General features: G+C 42.1%; 1 protein-coding gene and 1 pseudogene across 2 annotated transcripts in view; one reads left to right on the top strand and one right to left on the bottom strand.

Moving 5' to 3' along the window:
- Positions 1-26,032, top strand: part of LOC124798495 (vesicular glutamate transporter 1-like) — a 92,005-nt gene that overhangs the window by 15,138 nt on the left and 50,835 nt on the right. For both annotated transcript variants that reach the window (XM_047261933.1, XM_047261932.1), the window contains exons 3-5: positions 6,513-6,746; positions 12,759-12,933; positions 17,705-17,835. In XM_047261933.1, the coding sequence (XP_047117889.1) occupies positions 6,513-6,746; positions 12,759-12,933; positions 17,705-17,835 (540 nt within the window). The remainder of the gene's footprint in view (positions 1-6,512; positions 6,747-12,758; positions 12,934-17,704; positions 17,836-26,032) is intronic.
- Positions 9,081-9,198, bottom strand: LOC124799841 (annotated as a pseudogene).

Raw genomic sequence — 26,032 nt, 5'->3', positions numbered from 1 at the left:
TGCTTGGACAAAAGGAGGATGGAGACTATGTCTACACTTTACTTGAACACAGTAAGGTCTACAGCAGTTGTTTAGATATTACAACTAGTGGTCATACGACTTCAACCACGCCTAGATCTTTTTATGCACAGACACAGACAGATTTTGCAGCTGTAATAGCATTATAATTTTTATTGCATCCGCCGGCCGAAACTGGCGGGGAGGTGTCAAATTTCTTCCACAACAGCATTTACGTCACATGGAAGCGTGTGCCAAAGATTGCGTATTATTTCCAGAAGACTTAGAATATCCAACAAATCAACTAAAATAGTTCGTCCACACCCCGTCGCGGGACTAGTGAGAGGGATGGAAGGGACGGACTGAACCTGGCCTCTGGTCCTGAGGGGACCTCCAAATCTTGAGGGCCCTGAAATTAGGACCGCCCCCCCCCCCCCCGCCCCCACCACCATTCAAGCCAGATAGTTTTTTATCAAATCCTAAACTAGGTCACTATATGTTCAGTAAATAAGAGACAGTTCAGAGTTTGAGGTGCCATATATATATAGAGAATAAACCTAGGTACCTATTATCAGGACATGTCAGTTGCCAACAGGTGCGCACAAAAGTTTTAGAATTTTTGTGAAATGTTTCAAGAAACTTAAAAAACTTGTAACGTTCTATTATTAAAATGTGTATGTGTTTGTTTGGCAATGAATACGAAGTGCATAATGTGTGTGTTACTCATATTTACTGTGTCACGTGTTATTGAGCAGATGGTCTGCTTAATCAGTTTTACTGCAATCCAAAAAAATTAAATTACCTAATCTGTAAAACCAGTACGCAGTGTTCATAATGAAATCAATCCCTCTGAAATTTACTCAGCCTCATGAGCACCGAGTTCTATGGCCCTGTATAATAAACTGATAAAATTCCCTGTGCAAATAAACAATGAAACAAATATTTTTAGCGTTAGAGTCGCAATGGATGTAATCTTGGTATTCTATTCTGTCCACAGTAGGCATAGAAAATATTCAATCTTGGTATGGCGAAGTGCAATGCCGGCCGTAAAATAACTTCATACAAATAATATCAGTAGATTGGCCGATAAATGAATAACCTTGCAAATGTTCAGTGAAACGCTCGATCTTGGCTCAGCGCAGTGCAATGCTGCCCGCATTGAAGCTGTTACAAACGCTAATACTTTTCTGATTCTAGCACATTAATATTTTTCTGACTCTGATTGAAAAATAATTTCTTTTAAAAAATATTCATTGGATTTAAATGAACATGGCATGGAAGGGGATGAGGTACTGATAAGAGGATATCCTAAGACCAAATGCTTCAGTATGAAAATTGTATTCAAAATATTCTCCTTCACAAAATCTGATATGAAACATTATACATGAACTTCTCAACTGTTCTTCATTTCTCACTTACTGTCGTAATTGAAAACACTTGGATTATTACATGACAAAAGGTCTGACAACGTTTGAAAAAATATATTCCAAAATTTATCTTCTATGTATCAGGATTACAAAACACATAAAATATTACAAATCGCGTATACCTAACCAACCTATACATTAAATCTGATGGGAAATACTTGGTTCCTATATTCAAGTGTCGGCACTGTAAAAATTACCGAAATCCACATTGCCTTTCTGCATATTTAAAACCAAATATACAAAATTTCATTTCCTTACAAATTTGTTGCAGTTGATTTACCTCTGAGTTACAGTTTCATTCATCACTTTACTTTATAAAACCTGTATTATGCTGCGTCCATTGACCAACAACTAAATTCTTACAGCTAGCCACTAGCTTTAAGTCTTATATTCTACCTATGACAGAGTGCAACCGCAACTGCTATTGCGTTTCGTGCGTCCCCACTTGCAATCGATTCTGTCACTCAGGTAACATCTTTGGTTCAGTGGTGTCAAAAATACAATCTCTTCTACATGTGAGGTGGTTTCAAGACATTTTTCATGAATTATATTACAAAACTGGCTCCATTTACAAGTGTACCCCTCACAAACTGTAGAATGATAACCAGTAGTGTACTAGACACAATTATTCTACATTTTTTGATACCTATGCTATATACACAGTATACAGTAAGTCCAGCTTAGAAATACGCACTAAAGTCCAGTGAAGAGCTTACTAGTGATTTATTAACTTCTTAACTAAAGTATTGGGCCTAAAAAGTTACTCTCTCAAATATAATACATAATTATTGTATATTTCATTTTATGAATATGAAAATCCATCAAGATGAATTATAGTAGAAACTTCTAAATTTAAGCAAAGATTTTTGCAGACTGTAGATATCAGAATCAACAATAGTGTCCTCTAGACTTTATACGACGGGACTAACAGTATAAAACATTTTACAACTTTTTTTCTGCTGAGCACACCCAATATCGCATAAATCTTTAATTAGAGTCGCTGACTTGACGGGCTGTATCCACTGTCTCTATGGTTGCTTTGTTGCGATACCTAAATACCAGGTCCGAATAGCAAAGAAATTAGGTGATGCTTTCTTTCATAAAACAGAAGACGTACTTATTAAAGATTAGCAACGACGGCAGTCAGTTTGAACCTTATTGTCGTAATTTTACGTTATAAAGTTGAAGCAATTACAGCCCTCGGTCACAAAATTTAATTCCTTTGATCAGGTTTCAACACTTCTATGAGTGCCTTCATCAAAAATTAAATATTCAAATTGGCCTATAACATAAATACAAAATTGCGGGAAATCTTTTTATATAAAATTGAAAGTACTGACTAACAGTACAGGAAAGAAACAGTACTTACATGTCACGTATAACATAAATATCAAACGAGAAAGGCTTTAGTCACAAAAATTTAAAGAAGAATACATGGAAGACGAGCCACTATGGGCTGCTCACACATATAACAAAAAACACAGGTAGCAACAGACTGAGGCGTCCGCGTTAGCAACTGCGGGCAGGTGAACATTACACCTAGAGTGCCATCTAGTAGCCATAAATAAAAGTAGACTACTTAACATTTAAAATATAGACAGCTGAGTGTTAGGATGAACAGTATTTGGTACGTGAACTAATAGGCAAAGTTTTATTTGACAGCAGGAGACATGGTAACTTTTTGCTTATGTAAAAGCTTAGAAATACAGTTTGAAGACTGAAAACTGATTAACAGTACAAAAAGAAACAGTGCCCACATGAAAAACAGTACCCACATGAAACGTATAAAATAAGCGAAAAAGCTTTAGTCACAATTTTTAAAGTGGAGTGGGAGGAAAGCAAGCCACTACGGCTGCTCGGATATGTTGAGCTACAGGTAGCGTCAGAGCACTTTATAAGGTCGATAAATTGGTTAGCGATAACCTTGTTCAGTCCTGCGATTGTGCTTTGACACATAAATTTGTTATATATCTTTATTCTACAACTGGAGCCCATCTACATTAAACAGTCTATTCCAACTTTCTTATTACTGCTTACAATCGCATTTCTGTTTCTTTGGTAGTCTACTGTTTCCAAGAAGTCATGATCTGATGTTAGATATTCAAACATTTCCATTTTGTTAAAAATCACAGCAAAATCATGTTGTATGCAATCCCATCAAGTATAAGTCGCTTTTACGAAGACGTTGCAGCATTCCAGGCAGTTCTTCCATTAGAACATCCATTTTAATGTTGGCTAATTCCACTTGATATGGTACAACCACAGGATTTTTGTGTTTCTTCAAAATGGTCTCCAGCACTTCCTTGCCAGTTTTTCCAACATTCCTCTCACGGTTTCTACATGGGAGAAGTGGTAGTTTCGCCCAGGAACATAATCACAGATATGAACTTCAATAATTTACCATGTGTGCAATTGTTAAATGCACCACCAATTTTCTTCTTTAGTTTTTCTTGACACTCCACTTGCTCGCAGATCTCAATCACCATAATGTCACAAAGTAGTTTTGAATTGGGTGTAAGCGCATTTAAATTTTTCTGGCTTAGGAGGATTCAATTTTCAGTGTAATTTATGTTGCCAGTGTCAGTAACAATATTGTCTGTGTTCCCAGCAACAACCACAAACCAAAGCATTTGTTAGTTGGATTGTCTTCTCTCTCATCTTCTTTTCTAACAGCTGAGGCATTGTTACCACTTTGGAGCAAAATAATTGACATTTTATGCTACCATAAAAGACTGATTAATTGCAGTTAACAAGCCTTATTATAAACTCTAAATGTCCAAGATGTTGATGCTTCCAGATAAATAATCATGTTGTCACCTAATACATTTAGGCGCCTGATCCCTAGTTTCATGTATTTAAAATAACCATTAAATAGTGAATGTGCAGGCAGAATGTATGGAAAAGCCATCTTTTTTTTAAAAAAAAAACACTTCATTGTTCTTTAAATGTGTACTTTGATAGATGTGCATTCCCAAATTTCCCCATATGTGGTTTTTCTAGGGGCAAAGAGTAAGGATATGCATAAAATACATATGCTAAACATGTATGATTATAGATCTCTGATCACAAAAAAATTTGGTCCTAGTACCAAAGTAAACAGCGTTATTTCCACATCTAAACTGTCTGTATTTTTTGTCTAAAAAGTCTTAGTTCTGCTGAATCTGTATCAAAGTCATCCATACATTATAATGATCCCCTATGTGCGAATAAATTCCAATGTTAACATGTGTTGACGTAAGTTTCTTTTTTTTTTTTTTTTTTTTTTTTTTTGCTTTGGGTGTTCTATACAGTTAGTTTTGTGGGTGGGACATAATGATCACTTGAGAACGATACCTGGAATTAAAAAGACTGAGACTGATACTTTAATAGCTATATACCGCTACATTCCTACCATACGTAGGTGCTTTGCTAAGTAGAATAAAGCTATAAAGCTATGCATACACAAAACATGTGGGTTGCTTGTCCACTGCAGACCTGTGACTACAGATTGCAAGAAATGTGTGTTGTGTCCATACAAGGACGAGGTAGAGTTTGGAACTACAAACATTAATACATTAACAAAACATCACATTTATTTGCAATGTTTACAGGATAAAAATTTAAGAGACATCTTTTTGTCATTTGATTCTCTGTTCTGGCGATGTCTCTGATTCAAACACTTGCTAGCTGTTATAATGTAGAATCAACTGATAGTTGTTACAATATTAGCAGTGTCGTGCTACATCCTTTATCCTAACAGCGAGTTTTCTGAGATCTGGGAGCAGAGATTGGCGTGTGGCGTCTTAAAAAGATGATCAAGGGGTTACATTGCATTCAGTAAGCCAAAAAAAAAAAAAAAAAAAAAGACTTCATCGTCTGGTGGCATCTGTAACATCATCCATTAGGAGAGAGTGAGCCCTGGAGAGAGTTTAGCTCATGATGCTTGTTGGTGGCCTATTTAAATATATGCCCCTTGGAGGAGATGTTATCGACGCATGGCGTGCTGTGTGCAATTGACTAAGGCATAGTCGATACCACAAGTACCATGTAAGAATCATCAAAAACGTTGCAGATACGTAGAGCGGTGCATTAGGTACCACTTTATTGTGGAAGCATTGAACACAGTTGTCAAGCTACGAGTACGATATAAGTGGGGGTTATGTCACTCAAATAAATGAACACCGTTAAATTTCCCATGAAGATGTGTTGAGATGGAGAGTAATAGTATGTGTACAAATCACATGCGGGATGCTTATTGTAATCAACAAGTACGATTATAGATCTCTGATCACGAGTGAAAAATTCTATCCTCTGTCAAAGTAAAACTGTCTGTACAATTATTATTCAAAATGCATGATATTTTGAGTACAAAACACACATAGCGCTGTTGTTATAACTTAGTTGTTATACAGCAGCTAAAAGAATGCATGTGGATAACATTAAGGCATCAGTAATAAATGTGTGCTAAGTGACTGGTTCGTTGTGGCAGATTAGCATAGCAGCGACACGAATATAAATGATACAGTGCGTAGCATCAGACGCTGCAAGTGGTTGGTCGCAGATAATGCTGTTGCCTATGAGAAGATACCAGCACCAGAAGGCTGTTGAGAATCGCAGGAAGGTCTGCAAAGGATCTGTGGTTGGTACAGAGAGAGGGAGTTGGCACTGAATGTAAGAAAATGTAATGTGGTGGGCATAAATAGGCAAATAAATCCAGTATTGTACTATTACACTATTGATGACAAATCACTAGGAACAGTAACCATCGCAAAATACCTGGAATTAACAACCTGGAGCCACCTCGAGTGGATGAAAACGTAAAGCAAAGTGCAGGAAAGCCAGATCCCATACTCAGATTCATTGGAAGTATCTTAAGGGAATATAATTCATTCACGAAATAAGTGCCACTTTGCCCACCATGGCCACTTTCCCCAGCTCTCCTCTATACGAAAAACTGTCCATGGTATGGGTCTATAAAGCAGCCGGTTTCATCTTTTCCAGTTCCATTTGGCCGAGACTGTTACGATTCCTGTTGTATGACGGTTACGCGCTGTGTAGACGTGACAGCAGAGCCGGCACTATTGACGCGCTGGTGTTGCCGCCTTGCAGGGGCAGGAGCACGCATGGGGCCCGCGGCTGCAGGGCCTCGTGCTGAGCTCCTACTTCTACGGCTACGTCACGACGCAGGTGGTGGGCGGCTGGCTGGCGCTGCGCGTGGGCGGACACCTGCTGTTCGGGCTGGGCATCGCCATCGCCGCCGCACTCACCCTGCTCACGCCCTGGCTCGTCGGGCTCGGCGTCTACGTCTTCGTCGCCCTCAGGGTCATCGAAGGCATCGTCGAGGTGCGTTAACTCTTTGCAGGGCGGCGAAAGAGCATCACTGTTTCATCGTCCTATCGGTGGCGATGCCATTATAAACAGAGTACGAGCGCAAACTGGAAAACGAAAGGAGCCGTAACCTCTACAAAGCAACCACATGGCATTTGCCTTAAGGGGGGTAGGACGTCAAACGGGCCGACTTGGAGCAGGAGAGGCACCGCAGGACATTTTAATTTCAACTGTCTATACTTTTACAAATAAATTTATAAAGCTATGTCAGCATGACCAGCAAGGATTCAGGATTCACACTCATGGCAGTGGAAGTTCACAAACATGGCAAAATAAATTTTTCTTTACATGTGAAATTTCATCATTTTTTCAGTTACTGTTGGCAGAATTTGATGCTACAGGTACACTTTCCTTCATAAGTAGGAGAGACTCTTCGATGAATTTTGCACAGCATACAAACCATACTTACAAGTGTATGAAACTCTAGAATTTATTTAATTTATGAAAAAATGAATAAGCTATTACATTTTAAACTTCATGTTTAGAAAGAACTCAAATTTTATAGACAGTTATATCAATTTTTACCACAGTTTTTGATATATTTGGAAAATTCTAGAATTTCATACACCTGTAACTACGGTTCGTATGCTGTGCAAAATTCATCGGAAAATCTCTCCTAGTTGTGAAGAAAAGTGTACCTATAGGAACAAATGCAGCCAATAATAAGTGAAAAACTGATGAAATTTCAGACATAAGAAAAAATTACTTTCTTACGTTTTTCAACTTCCACTGCTATGGGTGTGAATTCCGATTCCTTCCTGGTCATGCTGAAAAAGTTTTATAAATTTATTTGTTAAAGTATAGTCAGTGGAAACTAAAATGTCCTGTAGTGCCTCTCCTGCTCCAGATCAGCCCATTTGACGTCCTTCCTCCCTTAAGCAATTCAGGAAAATCTCGGAGAGCCTAGATCTGGACAGACTGATGGATTCTTGAACCGTCTTCCTTCCGAATGACAAACCAGTGTCTACATTGTACCACCTTACTTAGCAACACCTTCTCAGCGGAAGGCACCACGGTAAAATATCTCAACGACCACTAATTTAACGCATAGTTGTAATGTTACCTTCAGTAGTGTGATAGCTCGTGATGTTTGTAGCGCACACGGAAGTGAAGGTATTGCCTTTAACCGCCGTGATGAGTGTATCTGTCCGCCTTTCCTTGTTGATCCCAATCTCTCGCTAGCTCTGATACGATATAAATTATTTGATCAGAAGCAACAGTACATTCGTTAATGAGCATTAGTATGGTGTGTGTCCACCTTTCACCTTCATGGCGGCTTGAACTCTGCTGGTTACACTTTCAGTGTCTCTGGAGGGAGGGCAGCCTATTCTTCGATTGAAACGACAAGTTTACTGTTCCCAGTCGCTGGTAAGAGTAAGCTTGTTGTTTCAATCGATATCAATAACACTCACGGTAAATCATAACCTAAAATTTTCGCACTGAAAGACTGTTCGTCCTCAAAAGCCGAAACCAGAGAAGAAAGTTTTAAAATTTTATTTTTGTGAGGGGTTCACAGCTTCAGCGTGTTTTGAGAATAAAAACGTAGCCCAAGTAGGCTGTACTACTTTTCAGGTTATCTTCCATTCAGAAGGCTGTTGCACGCAGCTACTGTTATACTGACTTGTAAATAATCGATTTCAGCTATCAGTCGTCCTTTCTAAATTTTATTGGCAGATCTGGATTTCAGCTAGAAACTAGCCATTCTCAATGCACTATCATTTTTCATCAATGCATGTAATGCCTGTTGGTCAGGCTTCATCCACAGTTCATTGAATACTCAGAATGATAGTGCATTGACAATGGCTAGTTTCTAGCTGAAATCTAGATCTGCCAATGAAATTTAAAAAGGACGACGACTGATAGCTGAAATCTATTATTTACAAATGTATTCCTTTTTTTATCTGCGCGATCGGCCACTCTCAACCTTTGGTCATTTTCAAGTACCCGTAATACGTTCAAAAATGGTTTATACATTAACTGCCTATAAACTTTCACATATACGTATGCTTTACAACACAGGTTACTCACGTATCTTAAGCTTCCACCTTCATTTTCCATTGCAATACTAAACTAAAAGTAAACTCAGTCCGAACAGGCCTTGGAAGACCCAACGATACGGACCGGCCGTGTCTCATACACAGCCCACAGGCATCACTGGATGCGGATTTGGAGGGACATGTGGTCAGCACACCTCTCTCCCGGCCGTATGTCAACTTACGTGATCGGAGCCCTTACTTCTCAATCAAGTAGCTCCTCAGTTTGCCTCACAAGGGCTGAGTGCACCCCGCTTGCTAACAGCTCTCGGCAGACCGGATGGTCACCCATCCAAGTCCTAGGCCAGTCCGACAGCGCTTAACTTCGGTGATCTGACGGGAACCGGTGTTACCACTGCGACAACGCCGTTGGCTCCATTGTAATACGTCGATAGTATATGTGGACAGGAATACATCATATTTCAGCGCATATGTGGCACAAAAACAATATAATATTGTACATGGTTGCGTCTATTAGCCAACACAAACAGATAGACGTCATCTCATAGTATAGTCACAGCTGTTATGATATAACGCAAGATGTTTAGGAACCTGCCTGTGGATGGACGATAACGCCAAGTAAACTACTGGCGCCATATTCACTGGCATAACACGTTGTTACTCTCACAATCTTCAGATAGTGATGTTGGACGCTGGAATCTGGAGAGAAATCGACGTTCTAACTGATCCCAGAGGTGTTCCGTTGAATTCACGTCCGGTCTCCGGAAGGCGACTCCGTTTGATGAATGTTATTGTCCATAAATCAACGCCTCAGAGTCCGCCCTTGGTAGCTGAGTGGTCAGCGCGACGGAATGTCATACCTAACGGCCCGGGTTCGATTCCCGGCTGGGTCGGAGATTTTCCGCTCAGGGACTGGGTGCTGTATTGTCATCATCATTTCATCCCCATCGATATGCAAGTCGCCGAAGTGGCGCCAACTCAAAAGACTTGCACCAGGGCCGGCTCCTGTGGCCGAGCGGCTCTAGGCGCTTCAGTCTGGCATCGCGCTGCTGCTACGGTCGCAGGTTCGAATCCTGCCTCGGGCATGGATGGGTGTGATGTCCTTAGGTTAGTTAGGTTTAAGTAGTTCTAGGGGACTGATGACGTCAGATGTTAAGTCCCATAGTGCTTAGAGACATTTGAACCATTTTGAACTTGCACCAGGCGAATGGTCTACCCGACGGGAGGCCTAGCCACACGGCATTTCCGTTTTAACGCCTTACAAATACTCTTTCATGACAGGGTGCATTGTCATGATGATGCACAAAATCGTATTCTTCGAACTGTTCCTCTAGAGTGTGCAGTACACGATGCTGTAAAATGTATTCGCATCCTTCAGCATTTTGAGTTTTCTTAAGCGCAATAAGGGGTCTAAACGCTAACCAGGAAAAACTCCCCCATATTTTATTGCCGCCTCCTCTGTACTTCACTGTTGGCACTACACATGAAGGCAGGCAACTTCTCTAGGCCTTTTCCAAACTCAAACCCCTTTATCGGATTGCCACGGGCTATGGCATGATTCACTACCTCAATTCACTCGTTTCCAGCCATCCACTATTAAGTGTCGTCGCCATTTACACCACTTAACATATGTGTCCGATGAGGACCTGCTCCACCACTGTGCCCCTTAATTTTTAACTTCCTATGCACAGTCCTTGTGCTAGTGATACCTCCCGCTAAGTTCATGCGATTTCTTATAACCACCCTCCTCCATGCTCCATGGTCCCTGTCCATCAGTACACGGGGTCTGCCTCGATTTCGTTTGGCTGTGATTTTTCCATCGCGTTTCCGCTTCGCAGTCACGTCACCAACATCCAACGTGTGCATTCTCAGAAGAATTGTGAACCATGGTACTACTCAATTATTTAGAGAATCAAAATTACAATCTCACCACAGTTATTTAAGGAAAATAGGAAGCCCGGGATCACTGGTGATGGACAAGCTTGTGATTGTTTTACAATTTTAATGTGACTCAAGCAGACTTTATTATAAACTTCAATTCGGACATTTGCCCTCTTACTGATGCAACATACAAATTTTCACTTTAATTGAATTACATAAACGCGAATAAGAAGCATATTTTGCATCACCAACCAGAAACATACATAGTAGGCACGGTGAATAATCAATCATAAACAATCGTTCTTGTTTAACCATATCTCAAAAGGCTAGTAATACTATACACTTCCAACCCAAAGTTACACAGCCACATAATACCACAACTTCATTAAAAAAAAAAAAAAAAGATCTTAAAGCTCAATAAAAGTGAACAGCCCACATAAAAAGGTCCACAGTGAAACATGCTTATACTAAAAATGCAAAGTGGGCCAACCACGGTAGCTAAACTGGCACACAGGAAAATAACAAGCAACTTCAGTGTTCATGATTGCCTCGTCATAGACTATATATTCATTTCACGTAGTACAGCATTTGTGAATATTCCGTGTTATAATATCTTGGCATCACACAATGAATACTATAGCACTGCCCAGTCGAGAGGCTGGAACGCATTGAGTATTAGCGCGCAGGCAGGTTTGATAACGGATTCAGGATTAAGCTTCGACACCCGATAAAGATGTAATAAATCTAATCAGCCGGAGAAATAATTAATAGGCTGATTAAAACTGTCTGCCAGACCAGCACCCAAACTTGGGCCAGTCCAAACCAGCGCCCACTGTGCTGCAGAGTGTAAATTCATTCTGGAAACAATCCCGTAGGCTTTCCTAGGCCATTCTTCGCAATATTCTTTCATCCAAAAGTACTTCAAGGAGTATGCAGCCGAAATGCGAAGTTTGGAAGTTAGGAGGTGAGGTCTTATTTGAAATAAAGCTCTGTGCTTGAATATGTATATAGATTCGTTTCCCTGATATGATTGCTTTTAATCAACAATCTGCTAATTTTTTATTTTTCTAATACCAGTTCCCTTGCCAGGATTCTCTTTTTGATTCTTAAATGCAACCAGAATACTTACAAGATTCCTGCCATCCATACTGGAAAATCTTTACTTCCTGAAGCTGTTGCAGAATGTAATGAAAAATTAGAAGATCCCACCATGTCAAAAACAATACCGGAAAATCGCTAAGAGAAAAGAGAGAGCTACGTAGCAGATACAGACGAAGCCAGGTCGTCGCTGACATACAAAGCATAATTAATGAAAATGGGTGAATTTTACTATGATATTGATACGCTTTTCATTCCAAACTGAAGTAGCATGATGTCCAAATTTCGCGTAGCCTATCTGTTTACGTAATAAATTCTGAATTTACATACATATACGAAAAAATTTAGGTTTTGCTCTAGCTTATGATTCCTCTGTCAGTATTATAGCCTCAATCTGTGTAATTGATAGCGATATGCAGAAAAACAGTATTTTTTTCTCTGTTTTGGGAAATAGCTTTTGAAGAAAACCAGATAAGAATTTGGGCAAAAACTATGAGCTGTAGCTAATGAAGTTCAGTTTGCTGTAAATGCGTCTTATGATTGTTTAGAACACTAGCATCATAAGGAAAGCGGAGGTTTTTTTTTACAAGTCGAAGGGAAACCTTTTGACCTTTTGCATTTATTTCACTGAATGCGGAGGTACAATTATTAATGCGCTGTACCTACATTTGGGAGGACCGTGTGTAAGTACCTGTCCGGAAGTTTGGGTTCTCTACGGTTTCCTAAATCTACTACGATGCATATCAGTTTGATTTCTGTCAACACGGCAGATTTCGTTCACCATCCATGTCATAGCTAATCCCCCATCTCTAAACATTACATCTAGGATGGGTATAAAACCCTAATCTTTGTTCCTCCCTGTTACATTAATATGATAAACAGTTGTGGATCGAACATTGACCCCTGTGGAACAAAATATTTTTAGGACTTTTTTTCCTAAGGCGTAGGATGCTTACATTGCCTCGTGTACAGCAGTATTTCTGGCCGTTTGCAGGGCGTGTCGTACCCGGCGATGCACGACGTGTGGGGGCGTTGGACGCCGCCGGGCGAGCGAAACCGCCTGGCCACGCTCGGCTACTCGGGCAGCTACGTGGGCACTGTGGTCGCCATGACCGCCTCCGGGTTCCTCGCGGCGCGCGCCGGCTGGCCCGCCATCTTCTACGTCTTCGGTGAGAGCCTACAGCAGCTGCAAATTACACGTCACCTATACTGGCGAGTTCTGTAGCAGCACAACGCAACCTAGTCTCTCAAAAGAAAACACCGCCTGTTATTGGTTGTACAGTTTTCAGTTTATTAGCTATTCACCAATTTTGTCTGTATAGCCATTATCAAGCAACATACAGACTGCTGATAATGACTATGCCGTCGAAACTGCCAGATAACTACACTACTGGCCGTTAAAATTGCTACACCACGAAGCTGACGTGCTACAGACGCGAAATTTAACCGACAGGAAGAAGATGCTGTGATATGCTAATGATTACCTTTTCAGAACATTCACACAAGGTTAGGGCCCGTGGCGACACCTACAACGTGCTGACATGAGGAAAGCTTCCAACCGATTTCTCATACTCAAACAGCAGCTGACCGGCGTTGCCTTGAGAAACGTTGTTAAGATGCCTCGTGTTAGGAGGAGCAATGCGTACCATCACGTTTCCGACTTTCATAAAACTCGGATTGTAGCCTATCGCGATTGCGGTTTATCGTATCGCGACATTGTTGCTCGCGTTGGTCGAGATCCAATGACTGCTAGCAGAATATGGAATCGGTGGGTTCAGGAGGGTAATACGGAACGCCGTGCTGGATCCCAACGGCCTCGTATCACTAGCAGTCGAGATGACAGGCGTCTTATCCGCACGGCTGTAACGGATCGTGCAGCCACGTCTCGATCCCTGAGTCAACAGATGGGGACGTTTGCAAGACAACAACCATCTACACGAACAGTTCGACGACGTTTGCAGCAGCATGGACTATCAGCTCGGAGACCATGGCTGCGGTTACCCTTGACGCTGCATCACAGACAGTAGCGCTTGCGATGGTGTACTCAACGATGAACCTGGGTGCACGAATGGCAAGACGTCATTTTTTCGGATGACTTCAGGTTCTGTTTACAACATCATGATGGTCGCACCCGTGTTAGGCGACATCGCAGTGAACGCACACTGGAAGCGTGTATTCGCCATCGCCATACTGGCCTATCACCCGTCGTGATGGTATGGGCTGCCATTGGTTACGCGTCTCGGTCACTTCTTGTTCGCATTGATGGCACTTTGAACAGTGGACGTTAGATTTCAGATGTGTTACGACCCGTGGCTCTACCCTTCATTCGATCCCTGCGAAACCCTACATTTCAGCAGGATAATGCACGACAGCATGTTGCACGTCCTGTACGGGCCTTTCTGGATACAGAAAATGTTCGACTGCTGCCATGGCCAGTACATTCTCCAGATTTCTGACCAATTGAAAACTTCTGGTCAATTGTGGCTCGTCACAACACGCCAGTCACTACTCTTGATGAACTGTGGTATCGTGTTGAAGCTGCATGGGCAGCCGTACCTGTACACGCCATCCAAGCTCTGTTTGACTCAATGCCCAGGCGTATCAAGGCCGTTATTACGGCCAGAGGTGATCGTTCTGGGTACTGATTTCTCAGGATCTATGCACCCAAACTGCGTGAAAATGTAATCACATGTCAGTTCTAGTATAATATATTTATCCAATGAATACTCGTTTGTCATCTGCATTTCTTCTTGGTGTAGCAATTTTAATGGCCAGTAGTGTAATAAAGTGAAAACTGTACAGCCCATAAAGTACAATATTTTATTTTGAAAAATGTTTTCGTTCGGTAGCAAAATTCAGTAGTGCCTGAAAGAATTTATTTTTCTGCTAGTTTTATACCCAGTGAAGTATAAACTCACTGCAAAAGATAGGGAGAGTAAAAGAATTGGAGGGAACACAAAGAGTGAATCTTAACAAACTCTGCCTAAAAGGCTGTAGCTCAGTGGCTATGGGGTCTAAGTTGGAGAAGCGTCAAATTACAAAGTCATAGCTTCAGTGTCCAATTTACTTACCTGTCAGCTTCCGTGGGACCATGCGAGTCATACTACATGGACATGGGACGTGTCAGTACATAGATCACAGAATGCCGATTAGAAAATTTATAAACAAAAAGAGTTAAAGACTGAAGAAACCACGAAAAAAATTGCGAGAATGTATACGAATAAATAACACATTACAGGGAAAACTGCTCAACTACTGTGAGCAACTCGTGTACAATGTAGAACAAGTGTGCCACATGAAAACTTTTCCATTCTGATGTATACGTGTATACTGAAGCGGCGAACGAAAGTTTGTACCAACGCCAGGATTTGAACGAAGGTCCCTTGCTCACTGGGCAGGTGCGCTGACCACTACGCCATCTTGAATCAGAGGCTTTGCACAATCCCGGACTATCCTAGCACGCCTCTCTCCTCAATCAAAATTCCGATTCACTTCTCAGCCCACTTGGTACTCGCCCTAAACTCGAACAGTATTACAGAGGCTCCCCAACTGCATTCGAACAGCACTTCAGCATCGATAACAGTAGTAGATTGTGTCTAAAACCCAGGCCTAGGTGCTTTGATCAAGTGAGACTATATGTTTGCAGAGGGCACTTCAAGTCTCAAGCATCTATCACGTACAGGGTGACAATTATTGAACCATATGAAAGGGTGAGGAGAGCGCTAGTTCGCTGCTTCCTGGACTCGGGTAGGCGCGCCGGCCCCGGATCGAGTCCGCCCGGCGGATTAACGACGACGGCCGGTGTGCCGGGCAGCCTGGATGTGGTTTTTAGGCAGCTTTCCACATCCCGCTAGATGAATACCGGACTGGTCCCCATGTTCCGCTTCAGTTGAAACACGTTCGCGCTATTTCACGATTTACACTGGATGCAGACAGCTGGGATACAAAGATTCCATCCCCGGGGGTACGGCGTGGCGGCAGGAAGGGCAGCCAGCCACCCCTAAAACTAACCTTGCCAAATCCGTTCTAACCACGCGGACCCTGCGATCGCTGCGGGACTATGGCGTAAGTGAAAGAAAGAAAGAAGAAAGAAATGAAATAAAAACGTTATAACTTCTGAACGGCTTTGCTTTAGGACGTTCAAACTGCACAGTTGGCCATGGGGCATGATAGGAATTAGTATGTGCATGTACGGTTTGGTTTAACGACAAAGCTCACTTTCGTTTGGATGGGTTCGTCAACAAGTAAAATTGTCTCATTTGGGTCGCTGAGAATCCGATTTTGCGATCGAGAAGTCGCTTCACCCTCAGAGAGTGACTGTGTGGCGTGCAGTGTCCAGTCACGGAGTAATCGGTGCGATATTCCTTGATGGCACGAAAGATACGTGAAGGTTTCGGAAGTTGATTTCATCACCATTATCCAAAGTGACCGAGATATCGTCAAGATGTCGCCCATGGCAAGCCATCCTGGGCTTACATTTCAGAAGATAATGCCGTCCCGCATACGGCGAGGGTTTCTACTGCTTGTCCTTGTGCATGCCAAATCCTACCTTGGTCAGCAAGGTCGCTGGACCTCTTCCCAGTTGAGAACTTTCGGAGCGTTATGGGCTGGTATTTCCAGCCAGCTCGGGATTTTGACGATCTAACGCGCCTGCTGGACAGAATTTGGATCGATATCCCTCAGCAGGATATACAACAGCTCTGTCAATCAACGCCAAGCCGAACAGCTGCTTGCATAAGGATCAGACTTGGACCAACGAGTTACTGACTTGCTGAATTTGCGAAGGTTTTTTTTTTTATACTGTCACCATTTGTTTCCCTGTACATGTACACCAGATTTCCGTCCTATTCGAATAATTTCATCGTCTTATGTGGTTTCTTTTCTCATAGGGTAGGTTTCTTTCTGTGTCCCTTATTGCCGTTTTAATCCTTGAGAACTGTTTGTATATGTGACAATCCCAACTTCCACAGTGGTTTAGAATCCAATTAAACGGCAGATCACCTTACGACTGGCTGAGTATGATAAACATCAGAGGACAGCAAAGGAACACCGCCTTCAATAGAACCGTGTCTAATAAGGCAGCGCGGCGTACAAACCAATATTCAGGATGAAGCCAGCTTGACATTGCCTAGCCGTACTCAAAATGGGCGGGTGTATAGTGCGAACAACTGCAAACGTGTCTCCCCTTGATGCTGTCTTCAGTCCAAAGACTGGCTTGATGCGGCTCTTCATACTAATCTATCCTGTGCAAGCCTCTTTGTCTCCGCATCTACCGCAACCTACATCCATTTGAACCTCCTTGCTATATTCATTCCTTTGCTATCCTCTATGATTTTTACTCCACGTATCGAGAGAGGAAAATTATATAGAACGAAGAGTTTATGCATACCTTGCCAAAGGTTCTATGCAGACTTTTGGCTCTAGGAAGTGGGATATAAACATAATACAATAATCGAGAGTTTGTAAATCGCAAACAAACCAAGCAAAGATGAAATGAAATAAATGTAAAGGGTTACTTTATGTGCTTCCTATATTTCTAAATTATTTCAAATGTTGATTTTTTTGTTTTTTAATATTTTTTATTTATTTATTTTGCAGCCCGCATCTCGTGGTCGTGCGGTAGCGTTCTCGCTTCCCACGCCCGGGTTCCCGGGTTCGATTCCCGGCGGGGTCAGGGATTTTCTCTGCCTCGTGATGGCTGGTTGTTGTGTGCTGTCCTTAGGTTAGTTAGGTTTAAGTAGTTCTAAGTTCTAGGGGACTGATGACCGTAGCAGTTAAGTCCCATAGTGCTCAGAGCCATTTATTTTGCAAGTGAAACACAGGTGGAATAATATGTTAAACATTTGGAATGCGACGTTCGTACTAATTGCTGCGCCATGTTACCCACCCTTCGTGATGAATCGAGTCTCTTCTGATCGCGAATGCTGTTGGATGCTGCAGGCGCAGTCGGGATGCTCTGGTTCTTGGCGTGGGCGCTGCTGGTTAGGCGTGGTCCAGAGTTCGACTCCCGAATCGACCCAAGGGAGTGCAAGTATATCAGCGAGGCTGTGGGCGATCACCCCAACACGCAGGTGAGTGCCGTCCACGATCCTTCCAGACACTTCCAACGAAAGTGTGCACCCTGAATTTGAATGACACTGTGCGACCAGGGATCAACCTGGTCCCACGACGCTGTAGGTGTCTCACGGAGTCCGCGGCGGTGTCGAACAGCCATACGTATTTCACTCTTACGGGTCCAATTGACATTTTAAGGGGGGTAGGACGTCAAAAGGGCCGACTTGGAGCAGGAGAGGCACCACAGGACATTTTAATTTCCTGTGTCTATACTTTTATAAATAAATTCATAAAACTTTGTCACCATGACCAGGAAGGATTGAGGACTCACAGTCTTTGCAGTGGAAGTTCGAAAACGTAGCAAAATACCTTTTTTTACATGTGAAATTTCATCATTTTTTCACTTATTACTGGCTGCATTTGTTGCTATAGGTACACTTTTCTTCCTAAGTAAGAGAGATTCTTCGATGAATTTTTCATAGCATACAAACAGTAGTTACAGGTGTATGAAACTCTAGAAATTTCCAAATCTATTGAAAAACTGTGGAAAAAATTGAGATAATTAACTATAAAACTTGAGTTTTTTCTAAACATGAAGTTTAAAATGTAACAGTTCATTCATTTTTTCATAAATTAAATAACTTCTAGAGTTTCATACACCTGTAACTATGGTTTGTATGCTGTGCAAAAGTCATCGAAGAATCTCTCTTACTTAGGAAGAAAAGTGTAGCTATAGCAACAAATGCAGCCAGTAGTAAGTGAAAAAAATGATGAAATTTCACATGTAAAAAAAAAGTGTTTTGTTACGTTTTTGAGCTTCCACTGCTATGAGTATGAATCCTGAATCCTTCCTGGTCATGCTGTTAAAGTTTTATGAATTTATTTGTAAAAGTATAGACAGTGGAAATTAAAATGTCCTGTGGTGCCTCTCCTGCTCCAAGTCGGCCCGTTTGACGTCCTACGCCCCTTAATTACAATTACTGCATGTGACTGAAGCTAATTAGCTAGTGATCCGTGAAACATATTTCAATTAATGCAAACTGAGTACGAGGGACTGCAATAAGTAAGGTAATACATTTTTTTTCTCGGTCAATATCGGTTGCAAAAATGTGTAATTTGCATAATCGATTTCACTTCGATGCGATTTAGCATCAGTAGCTATAGTTTCATGAAGTTCCTATAGGCAGAGGAGCTGTAGGTAGCCTTCAGCGTGGCTCCTATAAGGAAGGCGCTTTCCAAGCAGAGAGCTGTCATTGAGTTTCTGTTGACGGTAAACCAGACCATCGCAGATATTCATAGGGGATTGCAGAATGTCTACAGAGACCTGGCAGTGAACAAAACCACGGTGAGTCGTTGGGCGAGGCGTTTGCCATCATCGCAACAAGGTCGAGCAAACCTGTCCGAACTGCCGCGTGACGGTCAGCCACATACAGCCTGAGAAAACTGAAGACACGACTTCAGCGTGTTCGCCGTTACAAAAATGCAAACGAACTTCTTCTCCATGATAATGCAAAGCCCCACGCAAGCCTGCGCACTCCAGAGGAGCTCATAAGACTACAATGGACTGTTTTTCCTCATCCACTCCATTGCCCGGATCTCGCACCTCCCGACTTCCATCTGTTTCTCCCAATGAAGGGAGCTCTCTGCAGGAAGCAGTACGAGAATGATGGGAAGGGTATTGACGCAGCAAGACGCTGGCACCGACATCTACCAGCAGAGTGTTACCATGCCTGCATACAATAATTCTCAATAAGGTGGCTTAAGACTATCACATTAAACGGTGACTCTGCTGAAAAACAGAGTAGGGAATTATACACTGAAGCGTCAAAGAAAGTGGTATAGTCATGCGTATTCAAATACAGAGATATGTAAACAGGCAGAATATGTCGCTGCGGTCGGCAACGCCTATATAAGACAAGAAGTGTCGGGCGCAGTTGTTAGATCGGTTACTGGCTGCTACAGTGGCAGATTATCAACATTCAAGTGAGTTTGAATGTAGTGTTATAGTCACTCCACGAGCAATGAGGCACAGCATTTCAGAGGCAGCGATGAAGTGGGATTTTTCTCGTACCACCATTTCACGAGTGTACCACGAGTATCAGGAATCCGGTAAAATATCAAATCTCCGACATCGCTACGGCTGGAAAAGGTCCTGCAAAGCAGTGACCAATGACAACTGAAGAGAGTCGTTCAACACGACAGAAGTACAACCCTTTCGCAAATTGGAGCAGATTTCAATGCTGGGTCACCAACAAGTGTCAGCGTGCGAAACATTCAACGAGACATCATCGATTTGGGCTTTCAGAGTCAAAGACTCTCTCTTGTAACCTCGATAACTGCATGACACTAAGCTTTACGCATCGCCTGGGCCCGTCAACACACACATTGGACTGTTGATGACTAGAAACACGTTACCTGGTCGGATGAGTCTCGTTTCAACTTGTATCGAAAGTATGGACGAGTACAACCTCATGAATCCATGGACCCTGCATGTCAGCAGGGAACGTTCAAGCTGGTGGAGGCTCTGTAATGCTGTGGGGCGTGTGCAGTTGGAGTGATATGGGACGTTATTAGTGGTGTAAAAAAAACAATGAATAAGATAGATAGGCTCCATTTCTTCTTTTATAACTATTGTTTCATATATCTGAATGTGTATATTTTCGGTGGTAAGTATATGTCGATGGTCGGAAATGTCGATGTTTTGATTATCCTGTTACAATGTGGTCGTCGGCAAGTCCCCAAGGAGTGGGAGCACAACAGGCTCCAAGACTTCAGAAATGTAACGCTGAATGGTTAGTGTACTGGCAATGTGTACAAGGGGGTGCGGTAGTGGAATCCACTTCCACACCAAACCATAATACCGGGTGCAGGACCAGTAATGGCGATGCATAAGGCAACAGTTCCCAGCACTTGACCATAAAACTCATCAAAAGCATGTTCTGAAGTTTGCTTTGGACGTTATAAACTTTGTCGTCGCTAGTTCCTTAATTCCCATCCTATATTCTGACTTTTTATGTTACGGATGGTGACTCATAACCTCACTTTCGCCATTCAGTATGAGGCTTGAAACTTCTTTATTTAAATGAGTGTGGCTGTCCTTAAATTGCTGAATGACTGAGACCCACAGTATCCTAGCATATACATTTCATTAAGCACTTACCTCACAAAAGTCTTCATCACGCGAACTACTGCAATACAGCGAGTGTCAATACTGCTAGCTATATAAAAGATTCTAACTACTAAAGCTACTAACTACTTATTGGCATGTGGTTAGCAAAGGAAAGATTTTGTTACAAACCAAATAACATTTTTTTTTACCTTGATAATGTGACAGCCAGTTCAGACACGAATATAAATCGTCATTGACATCTAGTACAAAGGTATATAATCATGAACTATATTCAATCTCAAAGTCGAAGATGTAGAGATCCTTAGCCTGCGCTAACACTTCAGACCTCTACCCTTCATCAGTGCTAACTTCTCACATCTAACGTCCATCACTGCTGGCTGTTCACCTCCAATTGCCCAACAGTACTTCCATCACTGCTGGCGACCAACTTCCAACTGCCAAACACTACTGGCGATTAACTTCCAACGAGTCCAACCAATCACAGAGTCTCTTACAAAGAAAGCGCAGTCAGAGATCCAATGCAAAGCGGTACACAACGCTGCCAACATAGAAGCAGCCCACTTACAGGCTAAGTAAACTGAAGTGGTGTGTCATGACGGAAAGTGTAAATACACGCTGACGTGATGGTGCTCTGATGTAATGGTCGTTTGTTTTGCTCTGCAAAGAGAAGAATCCAGATTATTCCAAGTATTAACTCCAAATTGTTATGGTGTCTGGTGTCTACAAAATGCATATACCAAGTCCACAGCACCTGCGAAGGAAATCTGTGTGTACTGTAGGAATATAATGACATTCAAAATTTAGAGTATGCATTACGGGCAAACCTACTGTGACCACTGTGCAATGTATGTTGACAACACAAAATCAATTCTGCGCATCCGAATGCGCACTCAGGGTGTACTTCTACTCTATGGACTGACTTACATTATTCACAATCGATAAACTAGGCACAGAACTGCAGATTTGCAGTGAACCTGCGGTAACTAATATTTGAAAACACTGAATAGTGAAAGCAGCAAATCAAATCTGAAGAGTTGCAGATGTAACAGACAACTTTCAAACTGGTTGTATACCTATCAGCATTAACTATTGTTTGATTGTCTAAGGCAGTGATCGCGACATGTCCAGTAAAATCAATTAAACAAGCGAGGCTTTCTTTCAAGGGCTTCCTGGACGAACCAGTTTTGATGGTTTCAGTTCACTTTGAAACACTAAAATAGTTCAACTGCTGCTTGTTTTCTGGTTGGTACGAATATATCCAAGTTACGTCTCCTGTTGTGATGTATACCGACACTGCAGTTTCTGGTTGGTTGGTTGATCTGGGGGAGGGGACCAAACAACGAAGTCATCGATCCCACCGTATTAGGGAAGGACGGGGAAGGAAGTCGGCCGTACCCTTTCAGAGGAACCATCCCGGCATTTGCCTGAAGCCATTTAGGGAAATCAGGAGAAATGCAAATCAGGATGGCTGGACGGGGGTTTGAACCGTCGTCCCTTGGAATTCGAGTCCAGGGTGCTGATCACTGCGCCACCTCAATCGGTTGCAATTTCTATGTTGAATTTATTGCGGATTTTCTTACAACAAGCAATAATAGTCTGTTTTTGAGTTTCCATCGAATTATGTGGACTCATCGGATACAGATCTGTTTTAGAACTAAATATTCGCCGAAATCGAATGTACACTACCTTAAACAAATGAAGCACCCAGAGGAATTATCCGGATGTCATTGTACACGCACGCACCATAGGCAGGGAATGTAAATGATTAGAGCAGCAATACTTTGAGACAGGTAATACAGCCAGCAAAATGCATTAGTGTTGTTCATGTTTAACATTGTTACCTGGCCTGGTAGAGTATGCAAGGGGCGCGAACAGCGTTAGGTATTTACTGACCAGTCTGAAGGACCCGGAAATGACGTGTACTCGTATGAGACGTCGTTATCAGCACCTGACAGAGTTCGAAAGGAACCTCATTGCGGGTCTCTATTTAGCCGACTTTCAAATCGTTTAGCATAAAATCTGTGGGCCATTCGGATGTGACATGCATGGACGATGTTGACTGTTTGGGTACGTGAGGGTACCTAGATTAAGAAGGCCTGTGCGCTGAGTAGCCCACCTACAAAGAGCCTTTTCCACCCAAGAACAGTTTCTACTGATAGGCACTTCTAGAAAAGCCTTTTTTTCTGGCTAAATATTATGTTTCTAGTGACATAATCAATAACAACACAAACTCTTACATCAATTATTTCGTACACTAATATACTAGAACTTGTAAGGAAAAAGATGGCTTAATTAGAGAGGCACTAGTCTAAAACAGTTATTATAGAAAGTTTCATATTAGTAAATTCTTAGTACTTCCGGTGATCTTAATGAACTATTAGTTGAACTACCTTAACGTCCTCGGTTGTCCAGCCATTTATATTAGGCTACCTGTTCTTTCCCAAGTGACATTATTGAAAAAGCACGCTTGTTATTCTGTAATGGCCAAATACTAAAACATAAAAATAGTGACCCTTCTCTAATCACTTGATAATAAGACGAAAACCTCTGTTCTTCCTGCCTTCTTTTCCACTGAGACTGGAGAAACTTCCCGTTGAAACACTGTTAGTCTGTTTACACAGCGCCTTGTTAAATTTCTACGACCAACTCGATTGACATAGTAATAACCCGCACATACGTACTGCTCTAAATCAACAACAGAACCATCTCTCTAAACACGTTACGTGGAGCACGTCGTGTCAGGCTTCACTTTCAAGCAAGAGAGCAACTAAAACTGAACAGGAAACAATAACAAGTCTTAAGCAAAAGTTCGCAGGTAATTGTTCCACGCATGACTCAACAAGGAATTGGCGTTTAATGTCTTGTAACGTCTGTGACTTCAATGACAACATATTCAAACACTCGAAGAAAAGCAAAATGGGGAACCCGCAGGGATTAAATCCTTACATAGAGTATATCTAGATCAGTGGGCACAATGCGCGATCGGTCTTCAGCTGTAATCTAAAATACTGAAGACAGATTAATGAAAATAATAATAATACAGTACCGGCAAAACAGAAGCACATTAAGTGCCAAGACATGTGTAAATTTTTACAGTAGAAACAAAAAGGAATTTAAATGAATTACTTTTGTTGTTTCGCTGATAGTCAAATTTTCCCTTGAGATAGCCTGTTTCCATTTTTCTAATAATTGTTGTGCCTTCGTAAATGAAAGAAACTTGCACTTTTAGTCCCGTCGGATAATATCCCTTACATCCAGTCACACAACACCTGTAGAGCATTTTGTCTGTTACCAACACTAATTTGTATTGAGCATCACATAAATAACATTAAAAACATTCTAAACAGTCACATTGTGCAACACTAACGTGTGACCAGGCTCATCACAGTGTTACACAATATTAGTTGTTCACTGTAGTTGTGACTACTCTTGGTACACCCGTCTTGCTGTTCGCAGGCAGCGCACAGGCCGTCTTGATCTACTCGTATGTGTCGTAGGGCATACTCGTCATCAACGTCTGACCGCCACAAGCAAGGACCACCGTATTGTCCGCCAAACACTTCATAACCTCTTGACATCTGCGCATGCTTTCCGAACACAAGTAATAGCTCCCCGCAATATTCTGTGTCATCCCATACAGGTGGGCGGAGACTAACATCAGCCGGACTTGGGAATTGCCGTCCAACGCATAGGCTGTAGTACACTCCACAGTACAAACAGCTGCATTTCGAGTGATTCCACGAATGGGAACCAAGAACTGCTGATGAATGGCGTCACATTGCGTTCAGCGATGAATCGCGGTTTTTCACTATCCCGGATGATATGACAGCGACCAGGGGAGAAGTTCTTTCTTTCATTGTTTTGAAGAGGCAATGTAAGTAGGCTGCTTAGGTTTTTTATGTTGGTAACGCCACGTAGCGCTCTGTATGAAAATCACTGATTGTGCTGTGTGCAGTCTGTGGCTGGTTGGACTCATTGTTGGAATATTCGCTTGTGTAGTGTTGGGCAGTTGGATGTGAACAGCACGTAGCGTTGCGCAGTTGGAGGTGAGCCGCCAGCAGTGGTGGATGTGGGGAGAGAGATGAAGGAGTTTTGAGAGCGACGATCTGGACGTGTGTCAGTCAGAAAGAGTAAATTTGTAATACTGGATATCATGAACTGATGTATATATTATGACTTTTGAACACTATTAAGGTAAATACATTGTTTGTTCTGTATCAAAATCTTTCATTTGCTAACTATGTCTATCAGTAGTTAGAATCTTTTATTGAGCTGGCAGTATTGGCGCTCGCTGTATTGCAGTAGATCGAGTAACGAAGATTTTTGTGAGGTAAGTGATTCATGAAAGGTATAGGTTATGGTTAGTCAGGGCCATTCTTTTGTAGGGATTATTGAAAGTCAGATTGCATTGCGCTAAAAATATTGTGTGTCGGTTTAGTGTTGATCAGAATAAGTAAAGAGAGAAATGGCTGAGTACGTTCAGTTCTGCTCAGCTGTTTGAAAATCAAATAACGTAAGAGGTTTATCAGCACAGTAACTCATTAATTTTTCTAAGGGGATGTTTCAGCACGGATACTCCTGGCATCTTGGTGTCGGGAATCGTCTGTGTGACTTAAGATCAGGGCTGGTACTGATTTACGGAACTCTGACGCCATGATTGTTGGTCATGGATATCCTGCGTCTTCCGGTGTTACCTCTCACGCGAATGCTTTCAATAGGACAAGGCTCGTCCACACATGGGACGTGTCTGCTCCACCTTGAGGTACTACCGTGGCCAGCAACATCAGCAGATCTATAGCCGGTAGCACGTAATGTGGAACTGCTTCAACGTCAACTCCGTCTTATGGCCAGTATACACGATATCAAGGACTAGTTACAAGATTTGCGGACCAGCTTGCGCGGGAGAACACACAACAGATTAATGACGCTCTTCCCAACCGAATAAATGCATGCAACCAGGCTAGACGGGGTGCAATTTCACACCGATTAGTGGGCTGATTTCAGACTGAAAGAAGCTGGTATAAGCACGCATATACAAACACAGAGATATGTAAACAGGCAGAATACGGCGCAGCGGTCAGCAA

Source organism: Schistocerca piceifrons, chromosome 5, assembly GCF_021461385.2.
Source record: "Schistocerca piceifrons isolate TAMUIC-IGC-003096 chromosome 5, iqSchPice1.1, whole genome shotgun sequence".
Classification (NCBI taxonomy): domain Eukaryota; kingdom Metazoa; phylum Arthropoda; class Insecta; order Orthoptera; family Acrididae; genus Schistocerca; species Schistocerca piceifrons.
This window is presented reverse-complemented; position numbering and strand designations above follow the sequence as displayed.